Below are 17183 nucleotides of genomic sequence, written 5' to 3' on the forward strand. Positions count from 1 at the left end.
GGTGATTTTGAATTAAAATCATGTAAAAAATGACAATTTAATCGACTTCGATTTTACGGGGGAATATGTCAAAGTGCGGTGTGTAGTCATTTTTCTTCAATTTTTCATGAGAGAGAAGTACTGCGCAAACTGTAGGGTAAAGGTTATGAACATGTATATTATTTTGAGGTTGATTTATGAAGCAAAACAACTATTAGACTGCTAAACATTTTTTTTTTATGATGAAATACCCCAAAAACACAGAGACAGTCTTACTATTTAATTTTTAAAAGGGTATTAAAGCGGATCGGCATGTAAATGATTTGTTACCTGGCTCAAACTCTGTTAAAGCAATATGAGCTGCAATTTTCATGTTGAATTTTTTTCTTACGAAAAGGCGGTTTTCTTCTTAAATGACAAAAAAACATGGTTTTAAATTTCTGTAAGCTGTATTTTTGTGGGAAAAGCCGTTCAGAAGCCTTTATTAGAGCAAAATTGAATTACTGTCGTCCTGTACAAAAATTGATTTGCTATATATTCCATATAAGAGAAATCTTTCTTCTGACAAAAATTCATGATTTTTTTCAAACTTTATTCACCATTAAAGTTTAAGTCACATGCACACTTATCATACTAGCAGGTTTCTGCAGCAAAATAAAATTCTAAACAATACAGCTCATATTGCTTTAACTAATCTATGTAATTTGTTTTAAATAACTTGAGCTGATATAAAACTCAGTACAGTACTGTGATACCCCTACAGATATTTGTGCATGTTGAATAACGTTAAAAAGTGCATTGTAGCATGTTTTAAATATAGCAAGTTTAGCCACTTCTTGTAATAAAATGTGTGTATTAATGACATAGACCAGTCACCAGCTGTATACATGTATTGGGTTTAATCATAATCGGTTTTTCATTGTGTTTTAGTGATTGTGACGTAATATTTAGGATTCGATATTCGTAACAATCACTCCTTTTAGGTGCGCAATATATCTGCGCAAAGCGAATAAGGTCCGTCGTCCTTAAACCACAGGAAACGCTGTTAAAGGATTATCCGTGTCATCATGTACATGTTCTAGGAAGTAAAAGCAGTATTCCTTCAACTCGCGATAGCATTGCAACCAAATGGATTTGCTTGTGTATAGCTTTTTCACTATCAAACACCAGGTGATCGACAGCAGACCTCGTTACTAGTTTCCTTTTAACTCATCCATGGGCCAACGTACCAGCACACATGTTTAATTCTTTGCTGTTGGCGATCATATTTCCTAATTGACGATATGTAGAAAGAAGCCGAGTGAACTAGAAAAAGCTGACAGCTCGTTAAAAACGATTACTGGAGTATAACAACATAAAATAATAATTGATATTTCTGGAGTACTTGATTTCATACCTCGTCATGCCTGTACACCCAATTTGAATGAGAGATATCCGTTAGTGCATATGTGTGTACTCTTCCATCACCTTTAAGTTACCGGATGATCAAGACATGGCGGACATTAAGGCTATAAAAGGTAACCATTGTTTACGTTATTGTAACACAACTACATATATTTATCTAACAGCGACGATAACTACATTGGTCCTGTTGAACGTCTTCAGTCTTTCGTCACATCTAACTACGATCCGTGACATTGGTAGGAAAATGAACCATGCAATGGATCAGTTGTACAACCTCAAAAGGACAGCGTATGATGGAGAAGAAACCAGCGGAAAAACAATAACAAAGATAGTGACGACTACAAGTGGAATCGCCATGAGCCAAACATCAAGATATACAACGGAGACGAGCAGAGCCATTACTACAAAGGCATATCCAAAAGAAAGACAGTTAAATTGCACGGCTTGTTTCCAGCATAATTTTACCTTTGTGTTGAATAACAAAAACATGTGCAAACCTACAGAGGAAAGTTCATCGATTGAATTAATTGTGTTGATTAGCTCTGTACACTCAAATTCTGAGAAACGAAAAGCACTGAGGGAAACATGGCTTACTCCTACCGATCAAAACAAAAGTAAATTTAGGTACGCGTTTCTGCTTGGTATGAATCCTAATAACAAACTTCAAGTAGCCCTTGAGACGGAGAGTGCAACATACAATGACATTGTACAAGAAGATTTTACAGACACCTACCAAAACCTCACATTGAAAACAATCATGGCTATGAAATGGGCAAGTAGCTTTTGTCAAAATGCAAAGTTTGTTATGAAAACGGACGACGATATGTTTGTTCATCTACCAGCGTTACATAAAATACTTTTAAAGCACGAAAAGAAACTTCAATATTCAATTGGAGGGCAGTGTAGGATAAACGAAGGACCAATACGAAGCAAAGGCTACAAATGGTATGTTCCCAAAGAACTGTATCCACAATCCAAGTACCCGGGATTCTGCTCTGGGACGGGGTATGTTACTAGTATGAGTGTGGCTAAACAGATATACAAAGTTTCACAACACGTACCTTTTTTTTACCTAGAAGATGTGTACATTGGTCTCTGTGTTAACCGACTAGGTATGGGTGTAACAAACTTACCTGGATTTCATGCAGTCAAAGTACCAATTGGTTGTAACTATAAAAATGGAGTGGTAATTACCTCGCATCAACTTGATCCCAAACTTCTTCGTAATGTGTGGAGTTTGAAGTGCAACGCCACAATATTTTGATGTAATGTGCCAATATTTACTGATCTTTCACATATATGATGTATAGTGTAGAAACTTTTGATATGTGACAGTCGTAAATTGACTGGATATTGTTAATAAATTCATCTGCTAAACAACTTTGTATGACACAATAAATTGGTGTAGTTTCTGATTTTTTGTCGGTAGAATTGATCAAAATGTGATTTTGTATAGGTGAAATGAAAAGACACGTATCTTATGTATAACATACATTTATTTTTAAAATGGACAACCAGAATGAATATCTCATATTGTTTTATTAAAGAAATTTTGTATATTTTGAGAAAATTAATTTTATTCGTCTAATTTTCAAAAAAGATAGACAACTTTTTGAATATGTTCATTTTATTGACTATATATAGGCTCCTGAATTTTGTTCATGTCTGCCTCATAATATCAAAAAATTAATGTAGTTAAGATCAATCCGAATTGTTTAAATCATCTCTGTCATGTATGAACTACTTAAGATGCTTAGTCGGATAAAAACGACCCATTCTCTATTCGACATGCCTTGACAAGAAGCGTTTGGAGGTCATCAGTTGACTTTGAACAAATGAAATGTTGACCAATCAACGTTGCACAAACCTATTTTATAAAGCGTTGGAAGAAAGTGAAGCTATTCAATGCAAAAAATGAAATAGTCACTGACAGCTAAGCAAAATAGTATTGCAACACATAAATTCCCCAGAAACACCCCCCCATAAAAAAAATAACCCCAACTGTACGGATATCTACTCGGAACACAGATTGAAAGCTTGCATGTAAGATAATTTTTGGACAACGCAAAAGTATGAAAACTATTTGCATTCTGACCGACGTGTGTGAGTTTTTAACTTAATTGTTATATAAGAACCCCATTGGAAATACGCTTTTTAACAAGGCTTTCATGGGCTCTCCTTAGGTAATATTCATCATTTGTAAGTCATGAAGTCATGTAATCTACATGTATATAGAAATAATTGAACAAATTGATTCTTATGAAGTTGCAAAGTGCTGAGATATTTGTTTTTCTAATTGTTATATTTTATATGTGAAACCATGGCATTTTGTGATATATTTATGTGAATAAAATGAAATGAAATAAAGAGTGATGTGAAATTTGTCAAATGTTTAACTTTAAGACATTATCTGAACTTAAAACATTTGAACTCAAAACCAATCCTATGTAAAATTCAAAATTGTATACAAAGGTTCCAGCACGCTTAGTAACCAATTTTTCCATTTAAAACTATTTATGTTCAAATACCGGTATAACGAAAACATAATATTTTTAAATGCTATTTAAAAACCATTGTTATACTATTAAACGGTTCATTTGCCCATAAAATTTTTTCAATAACTTAAAAATTCACAATATTTTAGTATGCGATTTTTTTTATTCTGGATAGCTTAAACTTCTGAAATTTGTGGTCAAAAGAGCTTAAAATGGCCATTTTCAAATTTTTTTTTCTTCTGTTACCATGGCAACTCGTCCCCATAGCATCTCTTTAAGGTTGTCTTGTATCTTTATTCACCAAAGAGTTTCAAATACTAAATATGAAGAAAATCGGTGACTATGCATGGCCACCAAATTTTGATATTCAAAGGGGCTTGATTTGCAATTTTTTAAGCTCTATTAAAGTTCATGAAAATGTTAGATAGAAATAATTTTATATATTAAGAAAACGCAAACATTAGCAATAACATAACTTGTTTCTTGGATGCAAGAAAACTTTGATTTATTTCAACATCGAATTTATTGATTTCAAACAGCGAGATCCTTTACTCAAGTACCGAATTATGTGATTGATTAACAGCAAATTTTACTGTGGTTATGAATGTGCTAAGTTGGATCGTAGATGACCCCCAGTAGTGCTTGCCAGGACCCACAGACAGTAAAAGAGGGAGTGGGGACTGATTTTTTTATCCAACTGATAAGATATCGATTGTCTGAAAACTATTGAACCTGGCAAACACACAAATTCTTAAATTCTTTTCACTTACAGATTTTTTCCTGAAAAGTTTGAATTCAAACTTTTCAACTAAAAATTTCTCTCTTTTTTAACACGCACGTACACACGACATGACTTTTTATTTGGTTATTTAATGCTTTATTCAAATTTATTCACACACTTGGAGAATACAGTGTATTTGTGGAGCAGCTAATCCTTTTATAATGATAATAATAACTAGACACGATCTCGTTGCGAGCAACGAGGAGGTCTTCCGTCCGATTTTTAAAATAAGGAATGACCTTACTCTTGATCTTCGTCAACGAAACTTATGAGTGTAATGGGTGAAAGACTATCTATCTCTTGGTGTCCCTTATTTGAGGAATCAGCTCCTTTTCATTCATTTTAGTTAAAAGGTATTTTTGTGTACCGCTAAGAAGTGTTTAGAAATTGGTTACCGTTTTTGAGATATCTGGGAAAAATCGTTTTGATATCCGGTCTTAAAACTCCTTTTAGGGTCCAGATAACAAACAATATATGGTTGTACATTGTTAAGCACAAAATTTTGAGCATGTTTTGTTAAATACTTCTTTCCAGAATTTTCCTCTATTTCGAGATATTGAAGATCAAAGTGTTGGACTTCTGGCCCCTTTAAATCCCTAATTACATAACATAGAAGGAAATGATTACCATGTATAGGTAAATAACCTTAGAATGAACATAACTGGCTCTATAACGTATCATAAAATATTTCACAGTAAAAAGTTATCATTAAAAAGACTTTAGAGCCCCCTCAGCCCCTTATTTGAAGGGCCAGCCCCTTTTTCTTGATTTCATAAGAATGTTCTTGTCAATTCAAACAAATTTTGTTCAACAAGTGTTTACAAATTCTGTACCGTTCTCGAGATATCTTGAGAGGGTCGTTTCAGGGGCCGACCCTGTCACTCTTTTTAGGGACCGCATAACAAAGAAATTATGGTTGCAGATTGTTAAGCTTAATATTTTAAGCATCTTTTGTTCAATATTGCTTTTCAACACTTTCCTCCATTTTGAAATATTGAGCATCAAAGTTTTGGACTTCTGGCCCCTTAAAATCCCTAATTACGTAATATAGGAGTAAATGATTGCCATGCATAGGTAAATAACCTTAGAATGAACTTAATTGCCTCTATAACGTATCACAAAATATTTCACAGTAAAAAGTTATCATTAAAAGACTTTAGTGCCCCCTCAGCCCCTTATTTGAAGGGCCAGCCCATTTTTTATGATTTCAAATAAAAGCTCTAATCAATTCAAACACTTTTTATTGAACAAGTGTTTAAAAATTTTGTACCGTTCTCGAGATATCTTGAGAGGGTCGTTTTAGGGGCCGACCCTGTAACTCCTTTTAGGGACTGCATAACAAAGAAATTATGGTTGCAGATTGTTAAGCTCAATATTTTGAGCATCTTTTGTTCAACATTGCTTTTCAAAATTTTCCTACATTTTGAGATATTGAGCATCAAATTTTTGGATTTCTGGTCCCTTAAAATCCCTAATTACGTAACATAGAAGGAAATGATTGCCGTGTGTAGGTTGATAACGTTAGAATAAACATAATTGCTTCTATAACGTATCACAAAATATTTCACAGTGAAAAGTTATCATTAAAAGACTTTACAGCCCCCTCAGCCCCTTATTTGAAGGGACAGCCCTTTTATCTTGATGTACATATGCCACATAAAATCTCTTGACTGTATAAAGATTTTTTGTTCTACATGACAAAATAAAATCGAGGAAAGAGATATTGAAAGAAAACAACTAAAAATCACGACGCTTTTTTAACTGTAATTTTCGAGCTCGGACGAGCATGAAAGTTTCATGTAAATCGGTGGAGTAGTTTTAGAGAAATCGCGTACACAAAATTGGTTGAAAAAAAGAAAGATAATAATAATAGGGAAAAAAGAAACCGAACGAAAACAATAAGGTCTTCTGTTGGAAAACGGAAGACCTTAACTAGACACGATCTCGTTGCGAGCAACGAGGAGGTCTTCCGTCTGATTTTAGAATTTGAGATATATGTCCGATCTTGATTTTGCTATTTAACAGCTAAACATGATTTAGAATAGAAAAACAGGGTCTACATTCTAAGGGCCAGATACTATTTTGTTTCAGGGATAAGAGCTTTGTTCAACAAGTGTTTAGAAATTCGTCACCGTTCTTGAGATATCTGAGAAAAGAAAACGTTTAAGGGACCGGTTCCTTATCTCCTTATTGGAGCCGCTGAACCAAATATTGAAGGTTGCATTTTGTAAAGTACATCTTTTTGAGCATCTTTTCAACTCCCTATAGGGGCCGTTTAACGAAATTTTCAAAAATTGCATATTATTTAGTACATCATTCTGAGCATCTTTTCTTCTAAACTGCATTTCAAAATATTTTTCCTTTCTTAGATATTGGTGATCAAAATTCTGGACTTTTGGCCCCTAAAAAACCCTAATAACGTAACACATGATAAAATCATTACATTGCTTGGATATATTACTGTAAGATAAACATATTTGCCTCCATAACCATTCACAAAATATCCCTCAGTAAAGGGCTAAAGATGAAAGACTTCAGAGCCCTAATGTTGTTATTTCATTAATACAATTAATCATCAGATCTATATCTTTAAAAAAAATAAATTATCTCATGTAACCTGGATTAAAAAATTGAATGAACTTTTCAGTTTTCAGTCCATGGATGGTACTTGAATCTGCTTTATCAATAATCGGTTGCGTATCATCATTGTTCGTGGGAGACCAATCTTCGTGGCTTTCGTGGGTAACCCCTGCCTACGAATTTACATCCCCACGAACGTATATGCAAGCATAAGTGTACTATTTATTTACGAAATAGTATTTGTTACCAATGAAATTACGTCCACTAACAAAGAAAATTTTGGTTACCCACAAACATTGACCCCACGAATTAAACTGATTCCACAGTATTTGACCCTTTTAAAACTTACTAGTGTGTCTTGCGAAAAATTTTAACCCTGTAAACCAAATTTTCTTTCATGTTTAAAGCAAGGAAGTAATTGACGTTAATGTAAAAAAACCCACAAAAACCGGCCATTAAACAAATGTTCCCCCCCCCCCCCAAAAAAAATACATGCATGTCTAATATCCGTGAATTTGGAAATGATCAAGCTATAATTTGCATTACATAAACATTTCGGATACATCTATCTGTACAGCTATTCATCTACCGATATCTGTGCACCCATCAGTCAGTCAATTCCATACGTGTCTTTCTTGTCCAAATAGCAGCTTCTATATAACTTAAAGGATATCAAAAGAATATTTAAATCACAACAAAGCTGAGAGTGCAATTGAAGTGTATAAAAGAACATTGAATGGTTTGAATAAAAAAAACCTCACCAACAACTCTGAAAAAATCTAAAAAATAGGGAAAATATTTTTGTTGGGTTGAATTAGCGAGCAAAAACATGACATCAAGTAAAACACGCATTGTCCTTGTTTGCCTGTCGAGTGAAATGAAATAGGATTTTAAAACAATTACTAAAAAAAAGGAAATTTATTTTTTGAGATATAACGACCAAACAATTTTAAGTGTAAAATAAAAAATTAGAAAAACTCTTTTAACCAGACGCTCTTTTTGAGTAAAGCTTTAGGGCGTTGTGTAGACAATCGTTTGGTTGAGCAAGACTTGGTCATAACAACTCCACTGTCAGATACACACGGCGACTTTAAACTTCCATATCGTGTAATAAACCTTCTCTTGCTGCCGGTAAAATGGACAATGGATTCTTTAAAAGGATAACACTTGTATCTAAAGCTCATGTATTTTGATTGAAAATGATACTTCAGTGGGAGTTTTATAGTGTGTATTAGTTTTGTACATTTAAATTAACCAATTTAGAAGACAAACTCGACAATGTATATAATTTTGGTTCCGGTAATTAATCATACACAAATTGTATCCGCATCAATTAGCAATGTATGTCTGTAACCTTGAATGTAACTGCTGATCGAACAATGGCGGATATTATTGTATATTAGCAGGTAGCCGGTAGCCGTTATTTACGTTTTCGTAAAACAACTACCATTATTTTCGTAATGACACTTCCTACTGGCTCTTTTGGACGTCTTCTGTGGTGGCATATTTCTGCCCCCTACATGCAAGATAAATTATGTCAACATGTAAGAACATTATGTCATTTTACTCATATAAAAATCAGATTCTCTATTCTCTAAAAAAGATGTGTGACTTGATTGTCAACATATCTTGCATGTAGACATAAATGCTTGCATGTTGAAATGGTTTTCTTGCATGTTGACATAATTTATCTTGCATATAGTGGGCAGATATATATGCTACCATAGTCTTCAGTTTATTGTCACTTCTAATAATTTTTTAAGATCACAGATTTGTAAAAAATGTGAATCAATTAGTTTCTCGAATTACGAGACGTACGGTTACAACCTCAATAGGAAAGAGTACTTCCGGAATGTACAACCGAAGGGCATATGAAAAAGTACAGCTCTTCTTTAACCAATCATAACAGATTATGAAAAAAGCGGATGTGGCTATATTCTGGCAACATCTTTAATTTCAAACATTTACTTACTTTGCTGTTCACCTAAAATAAAGTTCAGAACACAAATATTGAGAGATAAACAAAATCAGCCAGTACTTTATTCTTTAGAATTAAAATAATGTCACCATGCAATATCAGAAATAATAAACAAGTTGTCGATAACAAGTTCAAGATGCTGCACCTCTGTATTCAATCTACACGCATTTGCTGAATTAGCCCGAATTTGCCGAACTATTGTACGTTGGCTTTAAGCGAAGCGGTCGCAAACGTTTAAGGGGGACGTGCGGCCATCTTGTACATTTGAGGATAAAAATGTTCACATTTCTTGACCTGGCTCGTTTCTTCCTGAAACTGACCAAAACTGTTGCCAAAAGATACAAAAGCAATAGATTTGATATTTTACATGTTGTTTTGTATGCAAAGTATGCATACAAGAACAGGACAATGTCTTTTTAATCACTTAAAACAGCTGTCGAATTGCACAGCTACAGGCTTAATTTGAAGATTTAGAAATCTTAAAAAATATGAAGGGGGTTCACTGGTGTTCTCTCTACAACCATTTGTTGAGAAAAAGTTTGAATCTTGCACATTGATGTAACTTTGCCTCAAAATAGGGTATCCTATTCTTATCAGTCGTCATGAGATCTATTTTTAGAACAAGAAAAATCCAGTCTATACTTAGAACTCCTGTGTCAATGGAGATACAATAACGTTATTTTTTCTTAGAAAATAAATAAATGTCCACAATCCGTGTTGAATTTGATATACATTTCTAAACCTGTCCCATGTTTGTTTTTGGGTTTTTTCCCAGTTCTATAAGTAAAGATTTATGTAAATTCTTTTTAGAAATGGGGTAGGGATCCTAAAAAGTCTTTAATTTAAAAAAAGTATACAAAATATTTCAATGGAAATCTTAAATGTACCTCCAGAGACACAAATATATCTTGTGGGAATTGATAGTTTTTGAGGCCCATTTTAAGAATAGGGTACACTACTTCGGGATAAAGTTACAACTTAAATAAGCAAATTTAGACCTGTTTCTCAACAAATGGTTGTAGAGAGAACACCAATAAATTCCCTTCATATTTTTTCAGATTGTTAAATCTTCAAAATAAGTTTGTAGCTGTGCAGTCCGACAGCTGTTCTTAGAGATTATAAAGGCATTGTCCTGTTCTTGTATACATACTTTTCAAACAAAATGACATGTATGAGTTCATATTTATTGTTTTTGTACATTTTGGCAACAGTTTTGGTCAGTTTCGGACAGAAGCAAGTCAGTTCAAGAAATGTTTACATTTTTATTCCAAGATGTACAACGTTGCCGCTCATCCCCCTTAAAAATATCAGGAATCAAAATATGAAATGACATCTAGAGGAAAACAGCATAGTTGAAAGTAAAAAAATAAAAAAATAAAAAATAACTTTTGTCAAACCATAAGAATACTAACATCAAATAAATAGGACAATGCATAATTTACAGAATATGCACATAAAAATAAGAAATGAATGTATAAAATCAAACGACCACGAAAGGAATATTACACAACGGCCACGAGTTTCAGGTGTGCAATCGGATGTAACGAAATCAAAGAGTTTATATAGCGGTACCCGACCTTGGTGACAGTGCCTATCTACGAACGGTGTTCAGCTTTACCACAATATTTTAAGTACTACTGCTGTAAGTACCATTTTTTAAAAAAATTATTGTGAATATTCACAATTAATGAATTCCATCAATACTGATAAAGGTTCATTTAATGTGTTTTAAGGGGAATATGCGGGCATCAAATACATCTTGAGATAGAAATGTAAACATTTCTTGAACTGGCTTGTTTTTGCCTGAAACTGACCAAAAACTGTTGCCAAAAGATAAAATAGCAATAAATATGAGGTTCTATACGGTGTTCTGTGTGCAAAGTATGCACACAAGAACAGAACAATGCCTTTCTTCATCACGTTGAACTGCGCAGCTACAGCCTAAAATTAAAGATTTAAAAATACAAGTATAGCTTTTAAAAATAAACTTACCGTCTTTAAAGCAAATTCTTAACAGCAATAAGTTATCAAAGAAAATTTAATTCTTTTTCTAATGTCGCCTTCCTCTACATGTGGAACTTTTTTTTATATGTTCCGTAAGCGTGCGGGCCTGAAATTGAGAAATGCATACCACGTGCTCCTTAATTAGTTGAGATCGACAATAGTAGAGAAAAAGAGACCTTAGGGAATGTCGTATTACTTAAAAAAAAAAAAGTTAATAACACAGCATTCAGCATCTTGTTTTACTGATATTAGTTTTACCGTAACTAATGTGCAAACTTGTTTACTGATCTTAGCCATACCGTATCAAAATTTCACTATTTTTGTATTTGCATAATTAATACAAAAAAAGAACAAAAAAATCTAAAGATATCGTAGAATATTGCTTTGAACAACATATACTGAAAGATTAAATCCTGAATTTCATTCAAAGCAATTTTTATAGGTTTTTCGTTTTCTTATTTTTTATATGAAATCTACGAATATTGTTAAGTCGTACGTAGAAAAGATCATCAGAAAATTATCTCCCTTGCACCGAATGGTATTTTAATCAATGAAATAAATGTAAATTTTCACATCATATATTTTCTACCAATCCCAAAAGAGAGGAAGTGCACAATCCGGAGATTGTAAATTATTTCAACTCTCTAAAACGTCTTTCAAGGAAGACGGTAATGAAAAAATATATTTGGTGTCCCCTCTTTTTGCTAAGAAAAAGGTCTAAGCTTGCTTATTTTACTTGTAAATTTGTCTCATAATAGGGTATGCTATTCCTAAATGGGTCTTAGAAACTATCAATTGTCACGAGGTACATATGTCTGTGTTTATGGAGATACATTAAAGATATAATAATTTCATTAATAAATAGATGTATTTCTTTTATTTAAGACAATTACTTGTTTGGACCCCTATTTCACTTCTTAAAAGAATTGACTTTCATTTATACTAGGGACTGGCACAGAGGTGTCTGTAACATTCAACAAAGATAGTTTTGAATTGACATTTATTTTTCTCAATGAAAATAGCAGGTCAGTGTGCCCCATAGATACAGGAATATAAGCTGAATTTCTCTTGATCTGAAAATAGATCCCATCCCAACTGACAAAAATAGGGTACCATAGTTTGAGGCAAAGTTACAACGTTAATGTGCAAGATTCAGACTTTTTCTCATCAAACGGATGTTAAGAGGAAACCAATGAAGCCCTTTCTTATTTTTTTTTTTTAGATATTTAAATCTTCAAAATAAGTTCTAAGTGATTAAAAAGACATTGTTCTGTTCTTGTTTGCATAATTTGCATACAAAACAACATGTAGAACCTCATAAATATTGCTTTTTTATCTTTTGGCAACAGCTTTGGTCAGTTTCAAACAGAAACCAGCCAGTTTATATTCTTATCCTCAAACGTACAAGATGGCTGCATATCCCCATTAAAGCTGGTTCTTGATCTGGAAGATGTCTATCTTGTTGGAGATGGCTTATATTAGGTTCCAAAATTCAGTACCACACAGAAGGGCCCCATGCTCATTTCTCTAAAAAAAACCCTGAATGACTTTGGTGTTTGTCCCTACCCCTGTTGATCGTTTGTCTAGTTGGATTTACATATGTAGAATTCACTTGATGAGTAAATAATGTCAAACTCTCCAAAGGATAATTCAGTTTAACACAGGTCATCAAATTTTATTTGGCTCTCTATTTTGGTGTCATTGTTTGTCTGTCAATTCTATGGCTATACAAATGCTTTCTTTCTAACTTCTGAAGAATTTTTATTGATTTTCAAAAATTATATCAATGAGCTAATACATTTATTACAAATAGTGAACTAAGGTAAGTTTTATTATTTTCAGTCCAAGTTTTTATATATATAGTGCTTAAGAAAATAGGACGCCCCTACCGATTATTATTATGAAATTTATCTGGTCTTTAAATATGTTACATTTCCAGATTGTACAAAACATTCTTAAGTAAGATTATTCATTTTGACCCGTTTGTTTTAATCGCTTTTTAATCTTAATTATTCTGTTTAAGTTTATTAAAACTTTTTTTTCTTTTCAGAGAAAATCTCATTTTATTTTTATTGTATTTCTAAAAGCCACGTTAGTATTTGCTTTTGCATGTTATCGTCCATAAATCCGTCTACAGTTTCTATGCTTAGTCTCCCTTGAACTGTTCCACATATGACATTTCCAATTTTAGCGCTCGGAATATTTCAAATATTAAATGTTATTGAAGACCAACTTGATGAGATTGTTCTTCATCAATCTAATGTTGTATTCAAGATGACAATTTAGTGCTGCAAACGTGAAAGTAAAATACGTTGGCTTTTGTTGTTAAAAAGTCGGTAACAAAGAAAAAGGAAATTACTCCACACCTGTATCGACGTAAATATCCTTTCTGTTGTCCAATTCCAACTTTGGCGTCTACATAAAGAGAGAATACAATCGACGGAATCTCTATGCCACCTGCCTTTATTCTTTTACCTATTGTTTTTTTTTTATTTTAAAAAACATTCTAGACTCATGTCTGTACTATGTCACTGAGTTAGGGGATAGATAGGAAGGGATAAGGGGGAGTAAAGAACATGACCAGCTGCCACCACCCAGAGTCCCTAGAACATGACCAGCTGCCTCCACCCAGAGTCCCTAGAACATGACCAGTGTTCCACCCAGAGTCCCTAGAACATGACCAGTGCTCCACCCAGAGTCCCTTGAACATGACCAGTGCTCCACCCAGAGTCCCTAGAACATGACCAGCAGCCCCCACCCAGAGTCCCTAGAACATGACCAGCTTCCCCCACCCAGAGTTCCTAGAACATGACCAGCTGCTCCCACCCATAACCAGCTGCCCCGACCCAGAGTTCCTAGAACATGACCAGCTGCCCCCACCCATGACCAGCTGCCCCGACCCAGAGTCCCTAGAACATGACCAGCTGCCTCCATCCGGAGTCCCTAGTTACCTGGCTTTGTGTGTAGAATCGCTGAACATCAGATAAATTTATCTGAAGAGCGTGATCCTCATAGATAAGATCCTCTGCTGAAATCTATGTAACATTTTTAATAGTCGTTTATTGTCATATCATTTTTAACATTAAATATATAAAAATAAAACACACAACTTAAATGCAAATAGTAATGTAAATAACTTCATCAAATCTAAACGTAATTTTTTTTTCAAATATATGTCTGTAACAATTAGAGCACATAACAAAAATCGAATAACTTCTATGTAAATCAAGCTTCGTGTAGGCGTTAGAAAGATTTTAATGAAATGATAAATAATGGTAAAATTATGAAACATCGTATAAAATTATTTACGTTTGGCGAAATTATACATAGGAAACTTATTTGTAACAAACCAACTCATATCTATTAGTAAAAATTGTGACTAACATGAAGACAACAAAATGTTTAAAAAAACTGACCTGTTATGACAGCAAAGAGATAAAATAACACCAAATATATAACTAAACAGCAAGATATTAAACTACACACACTGAGGAAGTATAGAGAATAATGAGGGAGACACTATTTATATGTTCTCCCATGGCATTGTCTTCAGTGAAAGATTTGAAATGTCTCAAAATAAGTTATGTCAAATTGAAAAGGAAAAGAATTTCAAATAATACAAAATTCACATACACTTCATATAAGAGTTTTGGTATGTTCTTTAGTATAAGTGATTCACTTACACTGTTAATAATAAAGAATATATATACATGTAACAAAGCGCAACAATTACACCATTTGGCGCGCAACATTATCGTCAGCATTATTCTGGGTCACAACGTATGTTTAACAAACGTCGTGCGTCTCAGAAACATTGATACTGCAGTTAGAACTACTCTTCAGGATCTCCTTACTGAAGTCAGTCAGATGCTTGTAAATTCTAACGAACGAGTGTCTGTCTTTAGGGTCAGTTTTCCAGCAACTTAACATTATGTGGTAGACGATGTACGGACATTCTTCCGGTCGTTGCAAAAGTATGCCTTCGTCCAGGAACCGGACAACCTGAATGCAAGTACATACTTATATCAGTACATAATATCAGTGTACAGAAGCACATAACTCCAAAAGTATGTTTCTAAATAAATGTTATATTTCTTTAGATAATTATGGTGTGTTTTAGACTAACAATAATGTCGCTTTGTTCTCACCAAATTGAAGAGGTTCACGTTTAAACATTTGAATTTGAATTGTAGACAAATATAAGTATCGGCGGAAATTTAACATAAATATAGCCTTTTTATCAGAAAAATGATTATAACATTTATGGCTACCTGAATGAAGTAACTGAAGAGTTCAAAATAGTATTATCGCTAGACCATAATCATACTGTTTATAATTTATATCAAATCAAACATATGTCAAAGATATCATGGTATGTATGAACAGGATATAGGACCATGGGAATCGTTTTATCTTTATATACCTACGGAGTACGACTCCAGTATCACTTAATTTAATACGCTTACCTCCTCGTTGGAGTGTCCATAATATGGCTGTCTACCATAACTATATATCTCCCAAAGAACTACTCCGAATGCCCAGATATCCGACTCGTTGGTGAAGCAGCCATATTTGACACTTTCGGGTGACATCCAACGAACTGGAAGCATTCTTGAACCCCCGATCTTGAATTACAAATTAAAGAATATCAAATGATTTGCTTGCTTATGCGTTTTTAACATGTTCCATACGTTATTAATAATTATAATAGTCTATGATTTAAATAATTACCTTGTAATAGTCGTGCGTGTAGACATCTCGCGCCATTCCAAAATCGGATATTTTCACAATTAAACCATCCCCAACAAGACAATTTCTTGTGGCTAAATCTCTGTGCACAAAATGTTGGGACGTCAGATACTTCATCCCATTGGCTATTTGCAGGGCTACGTCTATGAGGTCATTCTATAAGCCAGAAAACATTGAAATATAAATAATTATATTATGATTATATAATCAGAGCCCCCCCCCCCCCTCCCCGAAAAATAAACCCAAAACAAAAAACGATCTTTAATAGTTTTTATTATTCACAAATATATGTATACAGATGCCGTAAAGGATAAGTTAATTACTGTTTCTTACCGTTTTTTTTTAACTCTTCATTATATCATTAGACGTACGAGCATATTGATAATGAAATAAATCTGGTTTTGTAATTGTAGTATTTTATATCAAACTTAGTACGGTCCCAAAGACAGATGGTCTCTTAAGTCTTTGACAAAATCCATTTTATATAATTTTTTGTATAGATATAGTTATGTTGAAAGTACTAGCAAATCTTCGAAAATAGGTCACTGAAGCGTTGAAGCGAGGGGCTGTGTCAAACATAGTTTGGACCGGAAGTATTTGATAAAGCATCACCCGTTTGATATAAGAAAGGTTTATCACACAGGTAATGCACACCACACGTATGAGATAAATTACTAAGTGAAATATTATGGGGAAATTTCCTCCATCTTATGCTTTATATATATATATATATATATATATATATATATATATATATATATATATATATATATATATATATAATTAATATAATGTCTTGTTTATGATCTTTAGTATTTAACAGGACTTGCACGTCTTTCATTTAAAACTTTCATATCAAATGAAATGCAAATGTTCAAATATTCACGTTAATATAAGTACATTGTTTTAGTAACAATTTTTTATAACATGCCAAAAATTACAAGCTAACGTTTTATCAAGGGCAAGTTTTTGCCCCGTTTACTCAGAATTCGTAAGATAGAAATGTATAAAATGATATTGAGATGCAACTCAAACATTACATGGTCTCCCCACTTAGTGACACCCTCAAAGATGTTTTGATAATTTCATATTAGCTATTCATTCAGATCCAAGATTTCTCTGATGTTGTATTTTTTTACCTTGCGATTTACGAATTTTGAAAGAAGCGTCATGCTGTAAATTTGAATTTACAAGTTGTCATGTAAATTTTGTA

The 17183-nt window shown here is 33.3% G+C and overlaps 2 protein-coding genes across 4 annotated transcripts in view; one reads left to right on the plus strand and one right to left on the minus strand.

Moving 5' to 3' along the window:
• The first annotated feature begins 1122 nt into the window (after positions 1–1122).
• LOC105319742 (beta-1,3-galactosyltransferase 1) lies at positions 1123–3320 on the plus strand. Its single transcript, XM_011417401.4, has one exon. The coding sequence runs from the start codon at positions 1472–1474 to the stop codon at positions 2645–2647; it is 1176 nt and encodes a 391-aa protein (XP_011415703.3). The 5' UTR covers positions 1123–1471; the 3' UTR covers positions 2648–3320.
• A 10941-nt stretch (positions 3321–14261) lies between these two features.
• Positions 14262–17183, minus strand: part of LOC105319741 (tyrosine-protein kinase transmembrane receptor Ror) — a 46698-nt gene continuing 43776 nt past the window's right edge. For all 3 annotated transcript variants that reach the window (XM_034444775.2, XM_066074930.1, XM_066074931.1), the window contains 3 exons: positions 15953–16126; positions 15688–15846; positions 14262–15223 (listed from right to left, as the gene is read on the minus strand). In XM_034444775.2, the coding sequence (XP_034300666.2) occupies positions 15008–15223; positions 15688–15846; positions 15953–16126 (549 nt within the window). In that variant the 3' untranslated portion in view covers positions 14262–15007. The remainder of the gene's footprint in view (positions 15224–15687; positions 15847–15952; positions 16127–17183) is intronic.

This window comes from Magallana gigas, chromosome 2 (genome assembly GCF_963853765.1).
Source record: "Magallana gigas chromosome 2, xbMagGiga1.1, whole genome shotgun sequence".
Classification (NCBI taxonomy): domain Eukaryota; kingdom Metazoa; phylum Mollusca; class Bivalvia; order Ostreida; family Ostreidae; genus Magallana; species Magallana gigas.

Excerpts from the sequence above, each read along its gene's own strand:
- LOC105319742 (XM_011417401.4), top strand. The coding sequence starts at position 1,472 with ATGGCGGACATTAAGGCTATAAAAGGTAACCATTGTTTACGTTATTGT.